Below are 25,795 nucleotides of genomic sequence, written 5' to 3' on the forward strand. Positions count from 1 at the left end.
CATAATTGAACACACTTTGCTATAGCCCAACCAATTAGGAGCATCATCCAAAATTATTTTGCGCGCTTTATTAAGTTTTATATGAAAATCTATAAAAATACATTACGCGTTAATCGACGCGTAAAGCGATAAATCTACGTCAGTTCTTCTTTGGCAGTGGTGGCGGAACTAATTTAACCCCCGCAAAGTAAGGGTGGCTCAATCCTTTCCGTGCTGTTATTCTCTGGTTAGGATCGTACGTTAGCAGTTTCTGAAAACATAAAGAGAGACGTTGTGAGACAAGTACATAATTTCCAGTACGTTTCCACGAGGACGTCATCAGCTTTTCCCATCGTACTTACTAAAATTAAATTTTTGGCATCGTCATCAAGAGTGGGTAAAACATCCCCTAAATTGGTCGCTTCCCATCTGGGAAATCTGGACGTGTAGTCCGGCAGTTGTGATACTCCAGGCCAAATTGTCTCGTCCGGTGTGCCAAGCATACGAAATATCCTGAACAGCTGATCTATTTCAGAGTCTCCGGGAAACAGGGCTCTTCTGGTCGCCTGCAAAGATCGATCCTGTAAGATTCTCGCAAACACGCAATCAATGACTCTCGCAATCAATTTTCATGTACCATTTCCGCGAATATGCAGCCGAGGCTCCATATGTCTAGCGCGCACGTGTACAATTTCGTTCCTAAGAGGACCTCCGGTGCGCGATACCAGAGCGTAACAACCTCGTGCGTATACGTGCGCACGGGTACGCCGATCATTCTGGCCAGTCCGAAATCGGCCAGCTTAATGTGGCCATCCCGGTCTATCAGTAGATTCTGCGGTTTCAAATCTCTGTGCAGTATACAACGCAGGTGACAAAAAGAGATTGCCTTTAGCAACTGAAAGAGATAACTCTGTAACAAGCAGAAAGTGTTTTTTATTTTTAAGACACGTCGTGACATTCACGTTGAAGGCGCGACGGATCCGGTACCTTGACGAGCGCTGGTTCTAAACCTCCCTTAACCGAGTCCAGCAACTTTCTAAGATCCTGCTGCAGAAATTCAAAGACGAGATACAGATGCTTGTCGCCATCGACGACATCAAACAACTGTATGATGTTTGGATGAGCGAGGTCTTTCAGTAACGATATCTCCCGAATGGCAGTGGATGGTACGCCTTCCCTTTCCCTGGTTTAAAGCATTATTATTTAATTAAAGAAATATTGATTGAGAAGTAAAACATCAACGCAAAATAGTACTTGAATACATTATAGAAAAATCGTTTCCTGTGTTAAGTGGTGCCGATATTTTGATTTGAGTCATTTACATTTACATCTTACATATGTGTTAGGGAAACATGTGTGATAACATAACATTTACATTAATTCACTCGAAAACAGACGTAAAAGCAATTTTGTTAATTTCTATTTATATTTAAACAAATGTTACCTCCAGTGAAAATGTACTATACAGCATATATGTATATACACACACACAAATACGTAGAAATTCTTATTTAAAAAATAATCTTAATAACTATCGTATCGTTAAATTAATATAATTACATAATATATATTAAATAAAAAATACCACAAATCAAAAACCAGGCGAGCATGGCACAATGGGACAAGCTGAATAATGTGGTGCTACGAAAATTAGTATAACGTGGCCCCTGCAGATTCAGCTGACCCCAATATGCAAGTTGTTAGCAATGTGTTAGCAGTGTGCACAAGCAAAAGCCCAGCTGATATTGCAATTCTGCAAACTGATAATCTTCAACGCATGTATAAGTAAGAGCCAAAATTAATTTTGTAGGATGACTTAAGTCAACAGTGTATCTCAGCTGAATATTATATTGATTAGCTGTTATTTTATTGATAAGAGTACTAAATTAACGATTACAAATTATGCTAATTAAAAGAATAATTAACGGTTTTTAATTAATTTACAAAGGAGCACAGAATGACACAAATCTTCGAAGATCAGCCAATATATTTTTCTGTTATTTGGACATTCTTATGAACGATTGTCACACAAGTTTGTACATACTATTCTATATATATTATTCATAAGTGGGAAAAGAGAAATACTTATGAAAATGTTACATCAAGCATCAGAGAGCAGATATTAATTAGTTGTGGAAACACATTCCACTAGATTAATAAAAGCTTATATCTTATGTTACGAGTTCTGCGCATATAAATAAACCATATGAAGGATAATAAAAGGGAATATCTCAATAAATGTTTCTTTAAGAAGCGAATTAAAATGTGAAAAACAGTTAGTAATATTATCACATTTATTGCGTGATTAAAAGTACAAATGGAGAGAGTATTTTTCTATGTTGTGCCTTCAGTTATACCGTAATACACTACACAATCGCCGCTAAGAAAACTCTCAGTGATACAACAGCACAACGTGTTGGAACAATGACTATTGTGGCTGAAGTAATCACGATTTCTCATTCATAGCTATTTGTCTACGGTTCTTGTTCGCGCCTAGAATTTCTTCACAGAATTTCCGGAGGAGTATCTGATCTCGATGAGAAACGATGTCTGATTGAACGAAAGCGAGATTCAGCATTTATGATCCGTTTCGACGTGTTTACAAGTGAGGATAATGACCCTAAGACGGAAGGAAGGTCCGCGCGGAAATGAACTTATCTCAATGCTACGTACGTCTCTAAACGGATTTTCTTGAGTGCTACTAGCTTGCCAGTAAGCTTATCCTTGGCTTTGTAGACCACCCCGTACGTCCCCTCGCCTATCTTCTCGATCTTCACGAAGTTGTCCATAACCTCTACGCTGCTGCGCTCGCCGTCACCGTCGCCGTCGCCGCGAACCCGCGGTGGCTGTTTCCCGACAGCCGCACCTTCCCTGGCCGACTCCGTCGTCGACGCCGTCGTTGACCAATTTATTTCGTGCACCGTCGACGCGCCAAACAGCGCGGATGGTCACTCTTGTCAGAAATGCGGTTTTATCGCTTATTTGTCAACACTCGCTTTACCGCTACACCGAAATCGTACGCGCCATAGTAGCCATTTTTATTCTCTCAACAAGGGGTTGAAGGAAAATCGATAATGCGAATCGATGGCCGACTGCGAGATCGATGGTCGTCAATCTATACGTGTGTAATCGATGGTGCTTTAAAATTAAGCGACAAATCCTTAGAGAAGAGATACATGTCTAATAATAATAAATCTGAATGTTCAGTACACTTGGACATAATTTACAGATAAAAAAATGCATCTGATTCGTTATCTTAAGTTTAAAGAATTGTAAAACTTTTGTTTGACCTGTCTTTGAGTCGTACTACTTTGATATAAAAAAATATGCTATTTAGTTTTATATGAAAAGTAAAAACCTGCGATTACCAAACTATTGAGTCGTGCTACCGCTTTTGCATTTTGATTGTAGATAGTAGAGACTCGTAGTAGACATTTCAGGAACTATTAAATGGGCGCCTAATAAATTAGGGTGAGAAATAGAGCGCCTGTATTACCGCAACACAATTAACAGATAGCGATGCCTGTGAAACAGCAACCCTTTTTCATTTAACCGAGCGCCTGTGAGGTGACGACCTGTTATACACTATTGGCCTGCAGAATGGCAAATTAGAATTTATATTTATTATACGACATTATTAATTATTATAACAGTATTAATAAGTACTTAATAAAAGTAATTTATTAGCAGAGTGTAAGATTGTTGTGAAGAGCTCTTATTATTGCGTGGTGTATTTGTAACATTTAAATCACTTATTGAAACTGCCGAAATTTAGAATATTGAATATTGTAAATTGCGTGTTATGTAGTTATTGTTTTTGTAATGTGACGATGCAGCTTGATGTAGAATTGTTATAAGACGATCCTGAGAAAGCTGGGATGGACAGTAAACTTCGACTCGCATTGCAATTGCATCGAGACAGAATAGGAAGGACCAAGTAAGACTCAAGATTCGATTTATTCGAACTTGTAATTGGATACAGCGCGCCAATCCCGGGCATTTTTAAAGGATGTATACGTAGAATAACGCAAGGTTGAAACATGTAATGTAGAAAGGTAAATCGAGTATAATTCGAATATGATCTCTATGTCAATACGTACATACATGATCTCCATCGTCTAAGATTGTCGATATTCGATTCTATTCACGCGCGTCAGATTTTGATTCTCAAAAGTGTCCGCCACTCACGCATTGTGCATATATCGGTGCATATATAGGTAATACATAATTGCACGCAGCAAATAACATCTCTATCACCTTTCAATTACACAAAAGCGCAGACCTCTCGTTCTTGATTCGTCGAATTGCTCGATTGTTTTTTTAACTCTCTTACATCTGGATATACTTCAAGTCTATAATTACGAATATGTATTGATTATACGATACGTGTGTATAGGTAAAAATATGTGTACATAGGAATTAAACTATCTATTATATGTATGTAAATACATATCTCGCGTGTATACGATACGAGCACTATTTCGTGCTATATAAAATGTACGCACGTTTCTACCAAAGCCAGGCAAAGACGCGTAAAAATTGGAATGTTCGCGAGATTTTATTCTTACTATTCGCTTTTGGAAGATACACATCTATAAGTTCCTTTTCTTTCTACTAATTTCGTGATATAGCCGACACTCGAAAAATTTGCCCGAAAATAGAAAAAAAAATACCCACGGCCTATCTTAAACGTGCCACGCTTTTTAATTAAACCATAATTTTATCGTTTAATAACAACAAAAACGAATTCTCCGTATAAATTCTGCTTTTATATTCGATTATATTCTTAAAATTTTCAATGAACACAATATACAACAATGCACAGTAACGAGATGAATTTATTGAACATGATTGTATTTCAATCATTTCTAAAATATAAGGGAGACTCTTAAGGAACGAAATTGTACAGCGAGATTTATCCTATCCATCACATTTCACGTAATAAGACTAAATAAAGGATATGCGAGAGCGGGCACGTTGTAAACATACAACAGTTTCATGCATATTGAATTTGTTCCTCGTAAAGAATTTGCTATGCAAGTTGTCCGAAAAGAACTTGGTAGGATAACATTTTACAAGATATTTAATAAATACATTTTTCTCATATGATACAATTCAATATAATTATGATACACGACTGCTATATAATTCGCGTTATATACTCGACAAAATGGTTTCAATGCTGCTCGCGAGGAGCTTTGAACCTTTTTACTTTTACATCTGCAAGAGGATCCATTAAGGACCCTGCATTACGTAAAATAAAAACTGAAAAACCTCCCACCAGGCCGTTTAGGACATCTTGTATTTATCCTATTACGCTTCTTACGCTTTTATTATAATGCACATTGAGCGCAGAGTTTAACTCGAAGCAAAGCACTCGTGTTGGATATTTTTGCAGGATGAAACTTGAAATACGATATATTTTATATTATCACTGATGATATTATAAGCGGATAATAGTATACACTTGAAGTAATTTCTCATATATCATATCATGCCATAGCCGTACAATACTGCAAGCAAGTGTGCGAGAGCAATTATTGAATTGAACAACTGTGAATTTGTAATGCCTGCCGATAAAGGATAAGTCAAGTTTCACCCAAATTACGTTATAGGAACACATTACAATTATCTCTGATTATTTTGATTACGATTTCTCATAGAACGAAAGGCATTCTTTAGTGCTATAGAAAAGTTTAAATATAAAAAGTAATCCTTCCAGACATAAAAATATTATAAAGTTATCTAAAAGTACTCAAAGACGATATGACAGAATTTGTTTCGCTCAGGAAGATATAAATGTACAGATATTATTATTATTATTATTATTGTATTATTGAAGAGTTATGTGTATGTGTGTGATGTGCGACGTTATTATGCGAAAAAAAATATCATAGAGATGGGATACGGACGTGGATATTACCACCTATGCTGTTATGTTATATAACATACGGGATGCATATTTCACTTTTTTCTCTTTTCTTAAAAAAATAATATAACAAAACTGGATTGCACATTTCTCACGTCACTCACGTCATCCCGTCGTTTTTTAAAAATAGTTTCAAGTATCTCGATTTATATCGGAATATTTAACTAAATAGCATAATCACAACACGCTAAGTTTTTACTATCGTCAATATTTAACGAACTGCGGGAAATAAAGCGATAAAATAATTTCATTGAGACATACTTACGTGATGTTTCTCGTCTCTCTAGACTACAAGGCGCATTGAGGCTTGTTATGAGTGTTCTAAGTATATGACTAGAGCACACATTTCAGTTATTTATCTAACTCACTCTAAAATCTATGATTGCCCAGTTAAAAAAAACAAGTATCAACTGCTATCCTTGTTGAGCATTATATATAATGATCAATGTTCGAGAGAAAAAACCATTACTCTTGAAAAATATGTTGCACAACAGTTCGGGCAATCAAGAATCGAAACTGATATGATGATTTCGTCCCCTCTCGACTCGACAAGAATGCATCGCGGTGTAACGTAAATAAAAAAAACGTCAATTCTCTTAAAACGCATCGCCAACAAATAATCAATATACATAATTATGCTGCGGAAAAATGGCCCTTGCAGCTTTTTCCTGTGGATCTAATTGATTTCGATAACGCCTTGCCAAGAAAGCTGCAATCACCTGAAAATCGGGAAATTTATAGAGCTTGAGGGAGTCCGTAAAGTATTTGGGACAAAAGAAAAAGAGAGATCGATCGATAGAAAAGCTATCCGTCCTATTACTTGAAATCGTTGCATGCTATATTTTTTTTTACACGTAATATAGGCTCTTTCGGACTATTATGACTGGCACATTACTGGCAGACTATTTGGAACATTAATGTATGAGTACTTGAATCTAGGTAAAGCTACAAGAAAAAACGGTAAAAGAATCGAAAAACCACAACCATTACATTATGAAAGCACCCACCATCTGTTAGGAGGATCGTATGAAGTGACAGAGGACATGGCGATGGTGTTAGACTAGAGGAAAGCACTAGGATTAGCTCGTGGATCTTTCTGGTTCCTGTACCGCACGGTCAACCATACACCAACAAACTGTAATCGGGCACACATGTTAGCATTCGCGAAGTGAGAGCATTTTCATCATAATCAGTGATCGTATCAGTACATTTACAGTTGAATCAAAGTCCCAGATATTAAATCAATTCTATTTTTTTAGTGCAATATATGCAATATAATTGCATTCTGTATAAATTGTGCAATGTACGTAGAACAACGTAACGTCATGAAAAATCTCACCTCCGTAAAGCTAAAGAACAATCCTATACTGCCGCACAATTTGAAGGCGTAGTCGATGGTGGACTGCAGTTTCTGCATACATGGCGGACAAGGTGGGCAAGACATTAGATTGACGTCGGTTGATTGGCAACAGCTCTGTAAGAGATTAAAACGGTTAAATTATAGACGGAATCACGTGTGTGAATGGACGGAGTGGAAAATATAGATTTTATCCGAGACTACTTACAGTCACCTTGCAAGGTAGATTTGGATCCTCAGTGGTATTATTAAATCCACAGCAGTTAAAAGTGGTTTGAACCTTTGCCTTTAAATCATCTCCGACGTGTCTCCAACCCTAGGAATCATTGGATTTTATTTTATTTATTTCAAAATAATACAATATTTTGCTTTTGTTTTTTCGAATGAGAAAATTACCTGTTCCGCGAGCTGCTCTTGCTGCTTAGTATTGACGGCGAGGCAAGCACAGGCGATACTGAACTGAATCAGGAACAGGAGGAATAAAATGAGCATGTACTGTGAAGCATGATTAAGGATAGATCCACCCTTCTTACTCAGAACCTTACTCAGAATACTTATTCAGCAAAATGATGCAAAATATATCACTCGGTATTGACAGCAATAATATAAATAATTATAAACGTTTGGAGAATGTATGTTAAACAAGTATTTTTTCCTTGACAAACGAGTATCAGCTGCAGATGAAAAAGGATACAAAGAAGAGTAAGACCTGATGGTGCTTAACGGCACCAATCAGACCCAATATAGAAATGAGAAACAGAATCACTCCGCATGCTAAAATGCCTCCAATAATGGGGAGATTTGTAACCAGGGCCGATGCTCTGCCATATACGGCGACTCCTATTAATATAAAGGCAACAACCTGCAAGAATAGAGGTGATTATTAATTATTAATGAAAAATATCTCCATCATGTGTTCTACAGCGTGATGCCGAATTGGTCCGAGATAAACGTCAGGTAATCTCAAGCTGTCGCATCTGACTTGCGCATAATCTGAATACCAATCGCCAGCTGCAGGTTACAGCTGTCTATGACACTTCATCGTTCCTTCATTCACTCATCACGCGAACAAGGAATTGTTACTCAGACGAAGATCTATGTGCAGTTTCGCGAAAACTGCTACGCACGTATCTTTAATGCAATTATCTGATAATCAGTGGCAACTACGTCAACGAGAGCGTTAATATGGTTCAGTTGACGTTCCCTCTCCGTCTCTCCGGGCGTATCGCAGTTAGGATCGGCAATGTAGGAGCAGAGGTTGCGGGACAATTTGGAGCGGTTAACACGTACTGAGAACTTGTCAATCGCTGACGGTGCGATTGACACGCCGGATGCTTTCTTTCCGTAAACAGCGCGAGGCGGGAGAGACGCACGGAGCCGTGCGAGAGCGACGGGAAGATTGAGAAGGCGGTTCGACAAGGCTCAACGAGGCTCCCCTTCCCATCGCAATCGACACGCAATCGACGGCGGTCTACTCACGATGTAAAGGATGTTGAGTGCTGTCAGCGCGTTTTTCGAGCACGTAAAGCCGCCGCACATCTTCGCCCGTGTTCTACGTCCCTCGCTGTCCCCGTCGAATCCCTGCAGCAGCCGCGAATCCGCGATCGGCACGCGTCGCGGCGTCTCGCGACGCAGTTCGCGCGATTTCTTCGGTGTTACCGTTAACGAGCGAGCGTCAACGAAAGAGGAAACGCAGACCGATCGCGTTCGCGACTCGCAGATTCGCGTGAATTGCAGTCACACCGAGACCCTCACGACGGCAGACAATTCGCGACTGCCCGTGCCAGCGCGATGGCGGCGATCGATGCGCTCGATAGATTGCGACTATCGCGCGCGAAACATGAATGCGAACGCGCCGCGCGCGCGACAGACGGAGGCCGAAATTGTTGCATTTTCAATGAATCTTGCGGAGAACTGCTGTTCTAAAGATGCGTGGAGATAATCTTTACGTTTATCTGCAATTATAGAGTTGCATTAGGTGATAGCTTAACAGAATTACGTCGATTTCAGATCCAAATTCGCGTCATGGATTCGCATATAAAATGGCAGCGCGAAGCATTCGCATACATTCATTTTTGCCACCCAATAACGATAACGAAAGTTTTAATTTTGATACATAACTTGAATATGTTTCAAATATTTTTCAGGTATTGATTTTTATTTTTCCTTGAAAGAGCATAAAATTTAGCTCGATAATTAAAAAGCAGATATCAATTTTATCGACGTCGTTTTTGGGGCTCCATTTATTTATTCTATTTATTGCTCTGTTCAAAGATAGAGTAAAATTATTCGAGAAAATATTTCTTGTTTTATTTCATGTGCTCGTCAATCAGATGCAAGACTATTTGTAGTGAAATATTCGCACATTTGTTTCTCAGTGGTGACGAATGTCGACATCGTAAATGTGTCACGTTGAAGCTTGCACGGATTAAACATTAACGGCGTGAGCGCTTGCCCCAGATAACACGTAAACACTTTCTATATTTAAATGTAATTTCCTGGCAGTTATTGGCATATCTTATTTTTTTCATATATTGTTTTTATTGATTTTATTCAAAAAATTAAAAAATACTATTTTGCATGTAGAATAGCGTTAAATTTATGATTAAATACGCCATTTCTGTTACGAATTTATGTAAAATTTATTTTGGAATCTATATAATATTATATTAATTGTACTGCGTAGTGTTTATATAAAAATTACGACTTTTTTATTATCTGTTAACTTACTTTAATTTCTGACTTTTTAAAAATTGTATAATTTTATGTTATATATAACATATATAATTAGGTATAAACATATCCATGTAGTTATAGCTGATTTCGTCAATGTCATTTTTATATTATTAAATCTTCAAAACCTATCTTTAACTTTTTAACATAAATTATTATTTTGCAACTTCCGTGGAGAATTCCGAAATCCTGTTATTCATCCATGGGTCTTTTCGACGTAGCTTACATTTGAATTGCGTACAAGTAGGATATATTTTCCACTGGTTAATTATAACCAGTACAGTGCATACGCTCTTTTGCAAAAATCTGTGCTGCGACACGTTTGCATACGGATGCATCAAGTTAAATGCACATGTATATTTGCGACAAGTCATCAAGGTCTCGCGATAGCGGTTGTTGCACAAATGATTTAAAGACGACAAGGAAAGATTCCGCGAAATAAGTTTACAAACAGTGATCATTGAAAATACATTATTACGATTCGTGCAAAAATTTCATTTATATTTATGGGTGAAGCACAAACAATCGTGCTTTACGTGTTGCGCATCATTACAATATTTCTTCATGCGATTGCAAATTATATGAAAACTGTTTATAAAAGGAAATAACATCAATAATAATTTTATTAATAATAATCTTGTATATGCAATTTATGTTATAATATAAAAAAGATTATTAAAGAAGAATATAATAAAAAAAAGAAAGAAGAAATAATTAAGAAAAAGAAGAGCAAGAATATTCCTTCAAATATTTTAATTTCCTTCTTTAGCTTCCTCTGCTAGAGAAAATTAAAACGGAGAGATTGCAATTTGACGCAATAAAAACGATGATTGCAAGTCCTCTGCTGCAAATGATGCCTGCATTTTCATTATAATTTTTAATAGAAATTTTTATCCAGAGAGATTTTATTGTTCTCTCGTGCGAGTAGAGAACGCAAATAATGATTTACTAAATGCGCAAAAATCATCAATTGTAAAAATCATAAGTGCATGTCCTCATACTTTTTACTGATATCCATTGTTACCATGCTTTAGCGATACTAAATCGTTTTCCAGAGAGTCGTTTTATCATGCAGTTGTAACGTTACGTAAATTCACAAATTAATTACTGATAGCAATTTATATATAATGTTTGCATGTTTGCTGTTGTCAATCAACAATTTGCAACGGAAAGGCGCCAATTATAAACAGCTTCACAAAATAGCATTTTCTCTTTAATTAATATAAAATATTAATCCTATTATCTGTGTAGTAAAAACAAAGACACAATATCCGTTTACCTGCACGCAAATTCCACGAAATTTTATCCAATCAATATTTAACGACATATTTCATATAATATGCAATATTTTACTATATTTGATCTTAATATTGCACGAATAAATCTTGCAATTGAAATTAATTGGAATGAAACGATAATATAAATTATTGGAATACTTGATATCAATCTATTCAATTAATGCGCTTCCATTTTTTACAAATTTTGCAGGACAAAAATAGATTAAATAGATTAAATAGATTAAACTTGCAAATACTTTGCAATAACTTTACAATAACGTATATATTGCTTGCTAATAATTAAAATATGATATCTGCGTTTATAAACTGATTTTAATAAATATATATATTGGATTGTGTGTGTGTGTGTGTGTGTGTGTGTGTGTGTGTGTGTGTGTGTGTGTGTATGTGTGTGTAATCATTAGATAAAAATTCTATGAACGCACTTTATTATATACTATGATAAGGCAGATACCACGTCATACTGTTCTTCAAAATGTAATGTTATATAATTCAGACTTATATAATACTTTTATTATACCCTTATGTTAATTAAGTTCGCATAAGATCTGTTGTCTTCTCAAACAGTCAAACATATAGTGTTCGCAGGTGGTGCGTAGAAGAAAATACACTTGCGTAAAAATAATTCTATATTCAATCTATTCGTCCTTCCTCGTTCAGAGAACAAAGAGTAGTAGCAAACACATCCTCATATAATGTGAGTGGGGACAACAGATTCGACACGAATCACTGATAAGGAAAGCACTGATAAAGTAACATATAAAATCCACGGCGCCATAAATACACTGTCACTCTATCTGCAATGCATTAAAATCCGGGTGTCGTTAGGCTCGTGGAGATTCGTCGCTTTTCCTGTGGTAGCGTTAGTGCGTTTCATCGCTATCTCTGTAAGCACAATATCAATTAAGAAACGTTTTGTAGACGAGAGCTATAAATAAACTAAGTTTTTAATTTGTAAAATCTATTCTAATACCACGTTATATATTTAAATTAAATTTTACAAATTGCACTATATGGCCAATATTTTTAAAATTATTGATTATCCGTTTTTACTTTGCATTCTTTATAGTATAGGATGATAGAATCTTCTAATTCTTTTTACATCTAATTTATCATAATATCATATTTAATTAAGTATATTTATATATTCTTAATAACACGTTTATTCTCCTTCAGTCCTGTAATAAGAAGAAATAAAAGATGGAGCAAACCCGTGTTAAACGGTGGCCTCAATATGTAGCAGCGATCACAGGTAAGCAAGATTTAAATTAAAACAATTAATTAAACTTTTAATTTACTAATGAGATGTATAAACATTAAAAATGTTGAATATAGAACAATTTACAATGGCATAATATTTTAAAATTATGCAATTACAGTATATAAAGATATATAGATATTAGTAATTAATTTAATAATTACTTAATTAACTTAATAAAAAATATATATATCTCGATATTTGCAGCAGATAATGATTAGCCATCATTCTGATAATCACATTGATAATTATAATACTAAACGAGAGTGCGATTTGAAGCGAAATTTTGAAGTTAAGAGTATCCAAAGTCCAAAATATCAAAACGTGATGAAATATAAAATATAAAAATGTATATATTAAATTAAAGCTTATATCTCAAACACTGATCTTGCTTGTAGTAATTATTATTAAGAAATTAGATTCTCACATTCATATTTTCCACGTAGATAAATGATAACTATTATATAATATCGTGCCCCTTTTACGCGAAAGGCTGGGTAACGTTTCTCGTCGTGTGTATAAGTTTCTTGATTAATTAAAAAAATTTTTAAACATTTGTACGTGAAAAAGATCAGCGTGAGATAATAAAAAGGCAGTGTAAACCATGATTTCATTTATTCATTCGGTATTGCAGCTACCATATCGCTGGCGACTACTGGAGCTCATATAGGTTGGACGTCACCTATCTTGCCAGTACTGAAATCGCCCGATTCGCACGTACCGATAACATCAGACGACGCCTCTTGGATCGCCTCATTTTATCTTTTGGGTACCATACCCGGATGCATTCTGGCAGCTTTCATCGTCGACTGGCTAGGTCGCAAAACGAGCTTATTGATAGCCGGACTCCCCTTGACTGTCGGATTTATCTTGATCATCGTAGCATGGAATCCCTACGTTCTCTATGCCTCTCGTTTCATCAGCGGTATCGGCCAGGGTGTGGTATACGTCGTCTGTCCGATGTACATCGGCGAGATCGCCGATAAGGAGATTCGTGGCGCTCTTGGCTCCTTCATCAAGCTGATGGTGACTTTCGGGGAATTATATGCCCACGCGGTGGGCCCGTTCGTCTCCTATGAGTGCCTGGCCTATGTCTGCCTGCTGATCCCGCTGATATTTTTCCTGACCTTCACGTGGATGCCCGAGTCGCCGTACTTCCTGCTGATGCGAAACCGCCACGACGACGCGGTGACCAGTCTGAAAAGACTGAAACATTGCGTTACTGAGGATCAGCTAGAGGAGGACCTGGAACAAATGCAGAAGACAGTGATCCGCGATCTCAGCGACCGTGGCCACTTCTGGGATCTATTCAACACACCTGGCAACAGACGCGCCGTCATCATCAGCTTCGGGCTGCAACTGGTCTTGCAGTTCAGCGGTATCGCGGCGATTGAATCGTACACTCAAGAAATCCTTGAAGAGGGTGACGCGGGTATACCCGCGAGCAACGCGGTGATTCTGCTAAGTTTGCTGCAATTGATTGCTGGTGTTGGTGCGGCAGCACTCGTCGACAAGCTCGGCAGAAGACCATTACTGCTGGTCACCACTTTTCTAGGTGGTGTCGCACTTACCATTGCTGGCACCTTTTATCTCCTGAAATTCCAATTCGAGCTGGACATAACCGGATATGGCTGGGCTCTTCCTTCTTCCGTGATATTCTACGAGCTAATCATCGCTCTCGGTCTGAACCCGCTGTCGTACATGATGTTGGGAGAGCTATTCCCGACAAACGTGAAAGGTGCCGCCGTGTCGTTGGCCAATCTGATCTCCTCTCTGCTGGCCTTTATCGTGTCCAAACTGTACCAGGTGATCTCCGACTTCTGCGGAGTGTACGCGGCCTTCAGCTGGTTCGCCATCAGCTGTTTCCTCGGCGTGATCTTCATCGCGCTAGTCGTTCCCGAGACCAAGGGCAAATCATTGCTGGAAATCCAGGAAGAGCTCAATTGCAAGAAGAAGAGGAAGGAAATGAAGAACGGCGCTAAAGACGAGCAGCAAATCCGAATAAGTACGATAGCTTAGGTCGATAGGCGAGAAGTAAGGTCGCGAGGTTTACGAAAATTTCACGCACGATAATTTTCAAACGATAGCAATAAGCGACGCGGATTATGGGACATTCGACAGGGAACCTAAAGGCGGCCGATCGCCCTTCCGGTTACAATGGTTCGGGTCATAAAGCGGACGAGCAATATTTCCAACGGTAAGATCAACTGCAATATTTGAGTATACAATTGGATTGTCGCTTCGATAAGATAACAATGAAACGTCATACTACCGTTTTGCAAGACAAAATTATTATTTTGCAAATCACAAGAACCGGAGAGCTTTCCCTGTCAAAAGTCAACGAATTCGCGTGTATTTTTATACAGAAATTCGGAAGAAAATTTTAAGAATCTCTACGTTGCAAAATCTAATTGCAAAATCTCAAGTTTTAATCGAAGTCCGTTATTATGGAAATGTTTTATTTTCCAATTTTTATTCGCTAACTACAAAACTCAACTATATGAAACTCAAATCAAAGTCTAAAACGTAGAAATTACGATTTGGAGGGGAAATTCCTCAGATGAAAGTTAGCTTATAAGATTTTATTAATGTTTAAGAAAGGGCTCTTATATTCCATTGAAAAAGGCGCTTCGATCGACGTAACGAGATCATCGAGTGAGCATTTCTCGATCAAGATATCATCGTACGATATTTACGATATTTAAAGAGAACCATTTAAAGAGAACCATTAATTCGTGATAATGGCGTGTCTGTTTGAATTGGATTTAAACTTTAAACGCGCATAACGCTTGTCACTTGCACAAACATATCTTCATCCAAATATAGTAATTTAAATATATGCTAATTTAAAGTCACGTGTCGAGCTACGTGCAATCTACCAGAATGACAATGACGCAAATTTAATGTAAATTTAAAATTTCATTCTTTCTCATTGCTAGCATCGACAACACATAAAACTCGATCTCTTTATTTGATTTTGAATGTTTTGAGCAAATTACCAAGAAGTTTATCAGTTATTTACGTGTGATTGGTACATATTTTTATCAGAACATATGTTTATGTTCCAGGAGCCAATCATTATGTATTCACAATATTCACTAAACATTTTTTTCCTTCTTATTAATTTATTTATGGAAAAACGTATACATCATTGTATAAATAATTGTTTCTATTCTTGATTTTGATTTTGAGATAATTATGCTATCTCAACGCGATGTTAACTCGATCGTGTAAAAGCTCATTCAGAAGCAATCTCGGCCGAGAATAATGCAAATTTACAGTGTGTCCGGTGGTTTCCGAAGAACCGGATCTAATAAATCAACCCTTCGGAATCTATCGTACATCCAACGTGCGTTAGCTAGGGCCCCAAACATGGTAGAGCAATCTTGCATGACCATCTTTTTTTCCCTTTCAGGCAGGGTTAAAGTTAAGTTTGAGACTGATAGCTTTTAATTAATCGTAAAGTATTTATTCATCGCTCTGGGTGAGCTCCGAACAGGCAAAACAAGTTCATGGATTCCAACTAAAAAACCGCCGCTCTATTTCCATACATGTATGATATGATATATTCCTAACGTGTTGAGTCAGTCAAAAAATTCGATTCGATTTTTGCTTAAATTTTACTTTATTGCATTAAGTAGAACCAAATTATTCATCACCAGCAATCCATGATCAACAACGATGGTGATTATTTGCTTGATAATCGCATGAATAATTTGCCTACTGAATCTACTGAATATAAAGTAAAATTCGACTCAAATATCGAACCGAATGTTTTGACCGAATTCGAAATATCTCGCGCCTTCAAACTTATCGCATAGAGTATCCAAAAGCGATAAAATAAAAACGCAGGAGATAAAATAAGCAGCGAGGAATCCTCAGAGGAAGAAAAAAGAAAGAAAAGACAAAATCCTGTTCGGCGCAATACCACGGCGATTAGAAACAGCTTGTTTATCCCTTTCAGGCAGGGTGTGAAACAAACAACCTGACATAACGCTTACGATTAAACGTTATTGATGAATAGAGTGTGTGATCCGCGCGCATCCCTCGCCGGGGTACGCGCTCACACCTATATGGCCCTGATGCAAGAAGGATCTGCGACGAGCACTGTGGCATGACGAATAACTTATACTTCCCTTTTAGGCAGGGTGAGACATAACGTTGTAAGAATAGCTTCGGCGTAGAATATAACTGGCCCGTTACTAGAGTTAAAGAAAACGTTCGCGTTTCGGCGCGTGTTATAAACCTGCTCGGAGTACCGGAGCACGCGTGCTGCCCCGCGCCCGAGAATAAGTGCTCGCCAATAATAAAGTGGTTCGTCCGACCGACGCGAGGAATCCGATTGGTCTCATAATCGGGTTAATGGGCAACTCTCCGCCACCGGGGAGGAGGGGATTTATTTGTGCCCCCGCTGCTGACGCGATCCACCTGTTACGTGCATAAGAAGAATACGTGCATACGTACTAGCTCGTTTTTGACGAAGCGAGCAACGAAAACAGCGTGGATAATCAGCAGTCTGCACAAGTCACGAGGTGGCTCACTTTTATTATTGCGACTTGTAATGCGAAGCACGCCTATACTCTTAATAAGCTGCATCTTAACTCGAGTATGTTCAAGTATGTTCACGCTATTGCACGACTCTCTACACGTCCCTTTTAGGCAGGGTTCAACGATCAACCGAATTTTACTTCGACACAGATTTCTACAATGTAGAAGTTTGCAATATACGTTGACAATAAATAAAGAAACTCACCGTAAAGTCTGTAATCACCGAACGAGAACTCTCTCTTTCGCAATCCCCTCGCAATCACACAATTCTTCCATTTACAGACGCTTCAGACGTACAGGAGGACTACGACCGATAAGAGGTAAATCAGTAAATAGAGACTCGCACAAACCGGACAACTAGTATATATGTATATTTTTTGCATCGTAATAACTTCGTTATACATAAACGTTATTACAATATAGAAACATAAATTTTTTTTAATAATATTTTATCCACTTTTAACATCTCGCAACAAAAAGTGTCTCGCTCTAATATACACACCTCGCGCGTGTGTGGTCGAGATATTATCGTATTACTATTACAATCCCTGGCGTAAAATCTCGTCAACGTGCCCGAAATATGCTACTCGCGTGACTCTTTCTCTTGAATAAAACACGCTTGCTTCGCGTACGAGAGCGACAAGATGAAAGTTGCATACAAAGACTTTTGATGCAACCTGCTTATTGTTCAGTATTATGCGCGTCGTCCAATTGTTACTGCAAAAACCCGCACAGTTATTCGCATATGCATTTTCTAATTGTATGCACAGAGTTTATTAGTTATTCTTTACTATGTATCGTTTTTCATTTTTAACAAAGCAATCACTGTCTTCTTGTTTTTCATGTAGAAAACAAGAGACGTATACGTTTTTAAATTTCCTGTGCATTATGTGCACTTTACTAAAAAAATTGAGACGATGGTAAGTTTAGAGATAATAAGAATAGATTTTCTGTCTTTCTAGAAACAAAAAGCATAGCGATAGCAAACTCTTAATATAATTTTTTTCTAATGAAAATCTTACTGTAATTTTTAAAAATTGTATTTAAATATTGCCACTATATAATCACGTGTAGGCCACGTAGGATCATATACAAAATATCTATTCAAAGCAGATGGATTTTCCAAATTGGTTTATTACGATATCGGAACAATTTGAATAATATCGAATTACGATATCGGAACAATTTGATAATCACGCTTCTTTGAACTCTCTCGATCATATTAAGTATTTGAACTTTTGAGCGAATTGTTAAAAATCATTATCTTGTGCATCTCATCGACACCTCTAAATTTTCTCGCAGCGAACACATTTATCTGTCGATAGCATCGTATATCGCGAACGCGATGTCAAAGCCGTGAAGTGAGAAAATAACATCGAAGCAATGCAAGACATGGAAGCTACCTTATCCTACGCACTTCCCGATTCAACAATCTTGAGCAATCAATTGATGAACAATTTGCTTATTTCCGTAAAGGCTTGTCGCTCGCGTAACGAGCCGCGCTGCGTTCCCCGCAGGGGAAAAATGCCCGTTCTCTTCCCGTAAAAACGCGCGCACAAGCAAAAACGTACTCACACTAACGTACGGCACTATGATTGTCGAAGGAAACTGGAGTGCATATCGTACAAACGCAGGTTTGGCACACGCATCTCGAGAGCTTAGACTTTAAAAGTACAATGCAGTACTTGACAAAAGGAGCGTCGCCAATGCGCCACGCGATGCCAAATCGGCGCGATTGCATCCTCGGTGGTATCATAGTGTCTCGTAAGAAATAAAGACGCGACCAGCGCAATAACATATCTTTCTTTCACTCTTTTCTTATTCTCTCTCTATATATCTTTCTATTTATCCTCGTACGAAGTTTCTATAACGTCACTACACGCTCGAACACTCGTCGAACTCGATATCCGCGCTCGTGGAATCTCTACGAGACCATTCAGGAAACCACGAGCGCGCGCGGTTACTAAACTATTTATTAGCTCGCTTATTAGACGTAAACGAACTTCTCACATTAGGCCAAGTGATCTCCAAGCGTACGCAAAAGAAGATGCGGGGACGAAGGTTCAATATACTCTCTCTACAAGTGGCCCTAGCAGAATTTATTAACGATTACAGGTAGAAAAGGGAAATGCCTTCATAGAAAAGGGTCTCGCGCGAGAATTTTCACGCGACACAGTGAATTATTGCGTCTTCGTCGCCGAGTCGATCGGCCGTGGCCGAAATATTCCGGCGCGAGATATACGGCCGTGAGTTACTTTAAAAACTACTAATAATAAACCTATCGACAAGATTCGCTGCGACTTCCTCCGCTATAACGATCCTCAACGTCGATTTCATCTGGAAAAAAATCCCGACGTTCGTCCGAGAGACCGGGTTTTCATGAGCCTCTGTACAATATATGTATGTTCTTGTATGCGAGAATACGTATCGCGAAAGATCGGCGATAACGTTTGCCGATTGATTGTGCGACGCAAACGTATCTATCACACTGATCGTCTCCTTTCTGCGACGATAAGCAATCAGTTGATCACGCAATCGATCGATCGATCGAGCCTGCGTCGTCGTTCCTATCGTACGGTAAGGTAATGGAAAAGATATTAGACTTGACGATCGGCGAAGTAGTTTTTCAGCAGAACGAAATCATTCTCGGGACGGTTCTTTAGAATAGACAGCGGGACGCGGAAACGCAAACGCGCGTTAATTCGGCACGTAAGACAGAGAGATTGATGATTCGAAGAGATTGGTCGAAAGACGAAGAAGAATTCTTCTGGTCGCCGCTTACTGGTCCATCAGTCGCGCGATCGTATAGTATTTTCGAGACGAACGCCGTCCGGCGTATACGTATTGCGAGTCCAGTAATAAATCGTCACAAAAATTCTAATGCACTTCCTCCTTTTAAGCGCTTGATAAGCGCCTGATTACGCGTCACGTGCTTCCCATCGCGGAAAACGGCATTAGGGACTAATCGCTATACATATAATACATACGCACGTAAACTCCAACAGTATTTATCGTAGATGCTAACGTATTAATATTAACTCGGATAGAAAAGTTTCCTCTCTCTTTATGTCGAGCCTGCCAACTCGCAGAGATTCGAAATTATGATCGAATTCCTCTTTGAAACGATATGCTCTAATTGAAATTAATTCATCGGAATATCGCCCATTCCATACATTCGTATATCGAAATAACGAGTAAAAAAGAGTTTACGGAATGGTAGACGAGAGAGAATTACATTTACGCTTTGATACGCATCCCTTTTGTGCTCTAAAAGGAAAAATGTAAAGATTAAAGAAGTAACGCTCTTCTATTGATGTGAACGATCGAAAGCGATTTGTCGAGCGTCACGTGGGCAAGGCTTTCTTAAGCGAATAAGATTTTCTTGAAATTCCTGTTAGACTTCTTTCGGTCTTCGGTCGACTTCGACGTTCGACATTATTGTGCCGCTGGGGACTTTTGTCCGAACGTGTCGGTTACATTTCTCAGCGTAAGCTGGATCGAATGTGAACGGTGCTCAGACTATGCTTCACCGAGAGCTATATTTATTTTATTTTATCCATATACGTATTATATTGATTCTTTTTTACTGTCGCAAAATGTCGCTTGTTTCAGAGATTGATTCCGACATCAGATTTCATCTGACAATATCGAGTGAAATAATTCCAGTCACAAACAAAGCGACTAGTACACAGTGAATGTAATGGTTGAATATAAGAGTTTGAAAGTTTTTTAAAAATAAATCACATATTCTTGTGAGAATAATAAATGCTGCTTGCAAAAATTGTGAAGTATAGATGAGCGTGCCGCTATTAAAATTACGAACATCGCTTAATTGCAAAAGTACAAGATTTATTAGCTCGAGTTGCGTTCGCAAACAATATTTTCCACACGTGAAAGCGCCGCAAAATAAACGTATCGGGAAAAGTTGCCGCTGAATCGCCATCATCGCAGCGAAAAACGTCCGATAAAACTTTTAAGCAATTAGTCACAAAGCGAGATGGGAAATTGCACCGAGAGCAGCAGAATGAAGCGAATAAAAATACTTGGGCCGTTTCGTGCGATAGTGTTAACTATATTCTCACACATGTACAACAATACACACGCACACGCACAGCACATACGAGCGCATCATTTCAATAATCATAGCTAATCATCAATCCTTGCACCATTCTTTTTCTCTTTACTTTTTGTATCGCGCAATTTCGACGAGCGTCTTCTACGACAATTTATCTTACAATTGACAACAACAATACCGCCGTTATCTCTCGATTATCCTCTCGATGTGTCTACAAACGATTGTTAATAACGATCATCCTTATATGTACAGCTTTCTATATGCACAAAAAACACTCCGGGTCTGTCGTCGGCGCGAAGAATCGGCAGCGGCTGAGAGAGCCTCGGTTCATCGAGAGCCTTGTCCCTTCTCGTCCTGGAAGACGTGTAAAAGAGCAGAGAGAAAGAAAGAAACAGGGAGAGGAGGGAGAGACGGAGGGAGAGAGAAGCCGTCGATTCCGTCTGGTGACACGATTTCCGTGACAGCTGCCTCCCCTCGCGCAATGTGTAAAGTACCGTATATTCGCATGCTGATGACGCAGATCGATACATCACGTGTACCTGATTCGGGCCACGTATGTCCACGTCCGCACGTCCGAGGAAGTGGATAGGCACACGATGAAAGGTCTCGCGCGACCACCGATTTCCATCGCCGACGGACGGCCAGATCCACGTCCACGTCTATACTGTTCTCTCGCGTGTCACTCCTCTAATTGTAAATCGTTCCTTCGTTGTTGGCGTTCGGTGTGCGATCTATCGTCGGATTACCTCGCGACGATCGAACTGCGCGAGCTCCGGGCTCTCATCAGAGATTGCACTTAGAGAATTACAACTCGTTTCAGTGCAGACTAGGACGCTGCTTGATTCGTGTTCGCGATCACGATGCGACAGATGCGAATAATGTCGAGATGATAAGGGACAATTGTTGAAGCCACGTTGCGGCTCTTATCTTCGAGACTTCGCAAGTTTCCGTTTGAAGCGTACTTATCGAGTATAAATCGTGCTGCTGAAAATGTTTAATCTTCGCGAAACTTGGGCAATAATTCAGGTTGAATGCTGGCCCGGCACACCACTCCAATCGAAGCGAGCTCTTTATTGGAGAAGCTTGCTGGAATCGGGAGCACCTAGTCTGCATCGATACGAGAGACATGCATGTATATACATATATATGTACCAAACGCGACGTTTGGGAACGCGGCAACGATACAATAAACGACGAAACACGATACGAACGTGGCGATCGGATTTTTCGCAGCAACGTTCCTGCGACGTCGCAAGGACGCGCGATTGGCGCATCCTGTCAAAGCTGCGGCGCACCGCTTTACGCTTTACTAATCAGCATGACGCCGATTCGAGATCTGTCGGAGACGGCAGAACCGCCGATGTTTCTCACCATCATCTTGAAATTTCCCCCTCGAATTCCCGGCCGGGCGTTCGACGCTTCGTAAAACGAAACGTAGCGATGCCGACGTTGATCCTGCGACGTTGCTCGCCATCATGAAGCGTGTTCCTCCCGCGAGGCGAGACTCCCGCTTGGCGCGGCTGAAGCGTATCGAGAGCGACGGACAAGCGATGCGCTTCCGTCCAAAAGGATTATCCCCCTTTAGGGCGGCGCTGTGACGTTCTCGGGCACGGAAATATCCCTGTTCAGGGAGTTCAGCAGCTCCTCGTTCTCCTTCCGTACTGAAAACGACAAGAGTGCCGGTAAGTGAAGTGAAAAACTTGGGGCTATCTTCCGCGAGCGTGCATAATACATGGCGCGCGGGTAATGGAGCCAACAACGACAGTGCAAATTTATGTTACTTTCTCCCCGTGTCGAGACAGATTTTTCTCAACTTCGGAGATGCGACCAACTTTGTCGCTCGCATGAATGAGAAGCGACGTAAACTTAAATTGTCCCCATCAGACGTAATCGACATTAAAGTGTAAGTATCGTAAAAGTTGTAAATCTGCGAAAGCAAATTAGCTGCGAAAGAAGATGTGAGGCCAAAGAGGCGAAAGTAATCCCGAACAATCTAAGTTCTTAAATTCGCTTCAACTTTCTCAGCTTTTCTAACTTTTAATGAAAAAATATTCCATAACTTGTGGTTAGTATTCAAATTTTTAAGAATGACGTTTACGTTGCGCTCTGTGCTCGGCCAGCTCCTTCGAGCCGGTCGCGGGACTCAGAAAGCTGCTCTGAGTTAAGGTGACCACCACCACCAGTATCGAGGCCGTCACAAGGAAGATAAAAGTTCCCAGAACGATCATGGCGATTCGGCGATGACGCCTGGCCTGCTCAAGTTCACGATCGTCCTTTATAATCGGCGTCTCCTTCACATCCGCCTTGGCAGGCCGAACGGAATCCCTTCGAGGAACCGTAGAGCTCGCTCTCCGTGGCCTGGTTTTCTTGCTAACACTGGCTCTTCTATCATCCCCTGAAGTTTCATGGTCGTCGTTACGTATTAATGCTAAAGCGTTTCTCTGACACGTCCGCAGGAATTGATCGACAGAATAATCGTTTTCGGATGCCCGGACTAAATGCGACGTACTCTCTATACATCTTGAATGCATTCGAGCAATGACGTCAAAAAGCTGTACATATAACAAGATGCTTCAGCAATTATATTTCGATATCGCGAGAAGCTATCAAACACGTACGTTATGATACGCAGATTTCAGAACGTGACAATCGAGATGTTTTATCCGATCCTAATTATACTTTCGTGTGAAGCGATTCTCTCATCAGCGAACGTGCCGAACATCTCCTACCTAAAGGAGTCGGTTTGCTGCAGCTGTTCGTCCTCGAGCGACTCGACTGGATACTGGAGCGTCTGCTGGAACGTTGATCAACATCTAAGTTGCACCTTGAACGTCTCGGAGTGCTCGTCTGCGAGCTCAACGGATTGGGAGACGGTGATCTCTCAGCGGAATGAGGAGGGTAAAGAGCGGAACGATCATCCAGTTGAAAGCTCAGGTTGTCTGGATACAGGGATACAGGGGAACTGGATGGGTACAGGCTGGAACGGTAATCCATCCGCAGAACATCCGGCTCAGCGGATGACGCGTGTACATTCTTGGTACGATTGTAGAATTCCGGTGACAAATCCTGGCCGGTCGCTGCAGCGAAATCGTCCACATAGAGGATTATCCTCTCGCACGACGCGACACTCAGGCGTCGATTGCGATTATCCTGATGATTGATGTCCATGACAGGAGCGGGAGGGCGAATTAATGGTCTCGAAAATACGCCGAAAAGTCCGAACTACTGTGCTTCATCATAGTTTCGACGTCGCTCTTAGATACATTTAGCCCGGGTCTGCGACGAGAAAGAGACGAATCCTCTCGTGAATATTGTAGCTCTGACATTTATAAAATGATCGATCCGTAACTAATCGCGTTATCGATAACACGTATCGCACCTTCAAGGTGTTTGAATTATTCATCACTCTGTCGTTGTGAAATAAAGATTCGTTATCGCGCGATGATCTTATCACATCGTTATTCCTTGATATAATGAAGCGATTTTATGAAAACTTTGATCGTATTTTACAAGGGAACGAATCGGCTACTGTCAAATTAAAAAAATCTGAAACTTTGCATAAGTGTAGAGTAGATAATAACGAAAAACTTTTTGTGGAGCTGATATTCACTTTTAGAGGTGGATACACCCCCTCGAAAAATATCTGTTTTTTTGTTTCTGTGCGAATATCGTCGAAAGGATGAGAGATACGAAAAAATATTCAGAATAAAAATTTTATGATTTTAAAAACGCTTTATATGTATGTAGATATTTTCCAAAACTGTTTCTAAAAAAAGGATCTATCGTTTACGATATATGATAAAGGTTACTTTGATTAGTGATTTACTATTTTTCATCGCTTCCAATTTGAGAATTTCTACGTTTTCTCCTTACATTGATAAGGAAATTTTACGGGGAACATGCTTTATCTTTACTAAATTCTTTTATCGCATGTTAGATAGGATTTCCTTTGTCAGGATTTTCTTGATTCCTCACAGAGACATAGTATGTTCCTCATAATGATAACCCTATTCTAAGTCTTCTATGAGTTATATATGTTGGAATGGGCTTTTATCATCACATTGTATTTCATTACGCTTTATGTGACGAGACAGACTATATGAACAAAATGGATCTTGTACAGATCGAGCGTACCATATATGCAGGTACCCTTATGGAAATCAAACTATCTCATGCAATAGATGTAAGTATTTCATATTACACATTTATGGTGCATAAGTACAATTTACTTTACACATTTAATATAATGAATAAATAATGTTTCAGGCTTGGACTGTGAGCGAGATGAAAATAAAAGAATTCATTAACATCAGAAATAGCCGGTGGATACGAATTGAACGTAAGAATCAGCGAGAGTATGTGGACTATTTATGGGGTGACACGGAAGAGCAGAGAAAACTGACGGAAAAAGATGTCCGTTTTTACGATGACATTTTTGATTTACGAAAATTGTTTCATATGGAATCGTATGATGTAGAAGAAATTTGGTGACATAATTTATTACTTTAGTAGTAGTATAGCAGTAATAAATAGTAATAATATTATAATAAAAAAATACGTTATCATTTGCGTACGACCTCTCTCCCCGTGACGTCAGCCTCCTCGCCCACATTTGGTC

General features: G+C 39.2%; 6 protein-coding genes and 1 long non-coding RNA gene across 9 annotated transcripts in view; 2 read left to right on the forward strand and 5 right to left on the reverse strand.

Moving 5' to 3' along the window:
- Nucleotides 1-46: 46 nt before the first annotated feature.
- On the reverse strand, nt 47-3,776 carry LOC105284368 (cyclin-dependent kinase 2). Its single transcript, XM_011347776.2, has 5 exons — nt 2,653-3,776; nt 967-1,162; nt 617-889; nt 342-545; nt 47-250 (listed from the first exon to the last, which is right to left on the reverse strand). Exons 1-5 carry the CDS (start codon nt 2,766-2,768, stop codon nt 140-142), a joined length of 900 nt encoding a protein of 299 aa, XP_011346078.1. The 5' UTR covers nt 2,769-3,776; the 3' UTR covers nt 47-139.
- A 144-nt stretch (nt 3,777-3,920) lies between these two features.
- Nucleotides 3,921-9,060, reverse strand: LOC105284369 (tetraspanin-13). Of its 2 annotated transcripts, XM_011347779.3 has the most exons (7): nt 8,745-9,057; nt 7,960-8,127; nt 7,662-7,760; nt 7,474-7,581; nt 7,248-7,382; nt 6,916-7,043; nt 3,921-6,627 (listed from the first exon to the last, which is right to left on the reverse strand). In XM_011347779.3, exons 1-6 carry the CDS (start codon nt 8,802-8,804, stop codon nt 6,969-6,971), a joined length of 645 nt encoding a protein of 214 aa, XP_011346081.2. In that variant the 5' UTR covers nt 8,805-9,057; the 3' UTR covers nt 3,921-6,627; nt 6,916-6,968. The 2 variants fall into 2 exon arrangements, with proteins under 2 accessions (XP_011346081.2, XP_011346079.2); XM_011347777.3 differs by lacking the exon at nt 6,916-7,043 and having other exon boundaries at nt 8,745-9,060.
- Nucleotides 9,061-11,710: 2,650 nt separating this feature from the next.
- LOC105284361 lies at nt 11,711-13,412 on the reverse strand. The gene is made up of 2 exons (XR_894866.2): nt 13,276-13,412; nt 11,711-12,181 (listed from the first exon to the last, which is right to left on the reverse strand). It is a non-coding gene; the product is annotated as an uncharacterized LOC105284361 (long non-coding RNA).
- LOC105284362 (facilitated trehalose transporter Tret1) lies at nt 12,091-17,324 on the forward strand. The gene is made up of 3 exons (XM_026971314.1): nt 12,091-12,183; nt 12,473-12,548; nt 13,189-17,324. The coding sequence occupies exons 2-3, from the start codon at nt 12,497-12,499 to the stop codon at nt 14,571-14,573; spliced, it is 1,437 nt and encodes a 478-aa protein (XP_026827115.1). The 5' UTR covers nt 12,091-12,183; nt 12,473-12,496; the 3' UTR covers nt 14,574-17,324.
- The window catches only part of LOC105284367, a 32,387-nt gene continuing 20,975 nt past the window's right edge, over nt 14,384-25,795 (reverse strand). Inside the window, exon 5 of one of the 2 annotated variants that reach the window (XM_026971315.1) lies at nt 14,384-14,474. In XM_026971315.1, the coding sequence (XP_026827116.1) occupies nt 14,434-14,474 (41 nt within the window). In that variant the 3' untranslated portion in view covers nt 14,384-14,433. Of the gene's footprint in view, nt 14,475-17,451; nt 22,839-25,795 lie in introns of those variants that run through there. The other variant, XM_011347775.3, reaches the window with a different exon arrangement.
- LOC113562304 lies at nt 23,479-24,370 on the reverse strand. Its single transcript, XM_026971316.1, has one exon. The coding sequence runs from the start codon at nt 24,343-24,345 to the stop codon at nt 23,851-23,853; it is 495 nt and encodes a 164-aa protein (XP_026827117.1). The 5' UTR covers nt 24,346-24,370; the 3' UTR covers nt 23,479-23,850.
- On the forward strand, nt 25,194-25,724 carry LOC105284363. The gene is made up of 2 exons (XM_011347773.3): nt 25,194-25,360; nt 25,444-25,724. Exons 1-2 carry the CDS (start codon nt 25,220-25,222, stop codon nt 25,666-25,668), a joined length of 366 nt encoding a protein of 121 aa, XP_011346075.1. The 5' UTR covers nt 25,194-25,219; the 3' UTR covers nt 25,669-25,724.

Source organism: Ooceraea biroi, chromosome 7 (assembly GCF_003672135.1).
Source record: "Ooceraea biroi isolate clonal line C1 chromosome 7, Obir_v5.4, whole genome shotgun sequence".
Classification (NCBI taxonomy): domain Eukaryota; kingdom Metazoa; phylum Arthropoda; class Insecta; order Hymenoptera; family Formicidae; genus Ooceraea; species Ooceraea biroi.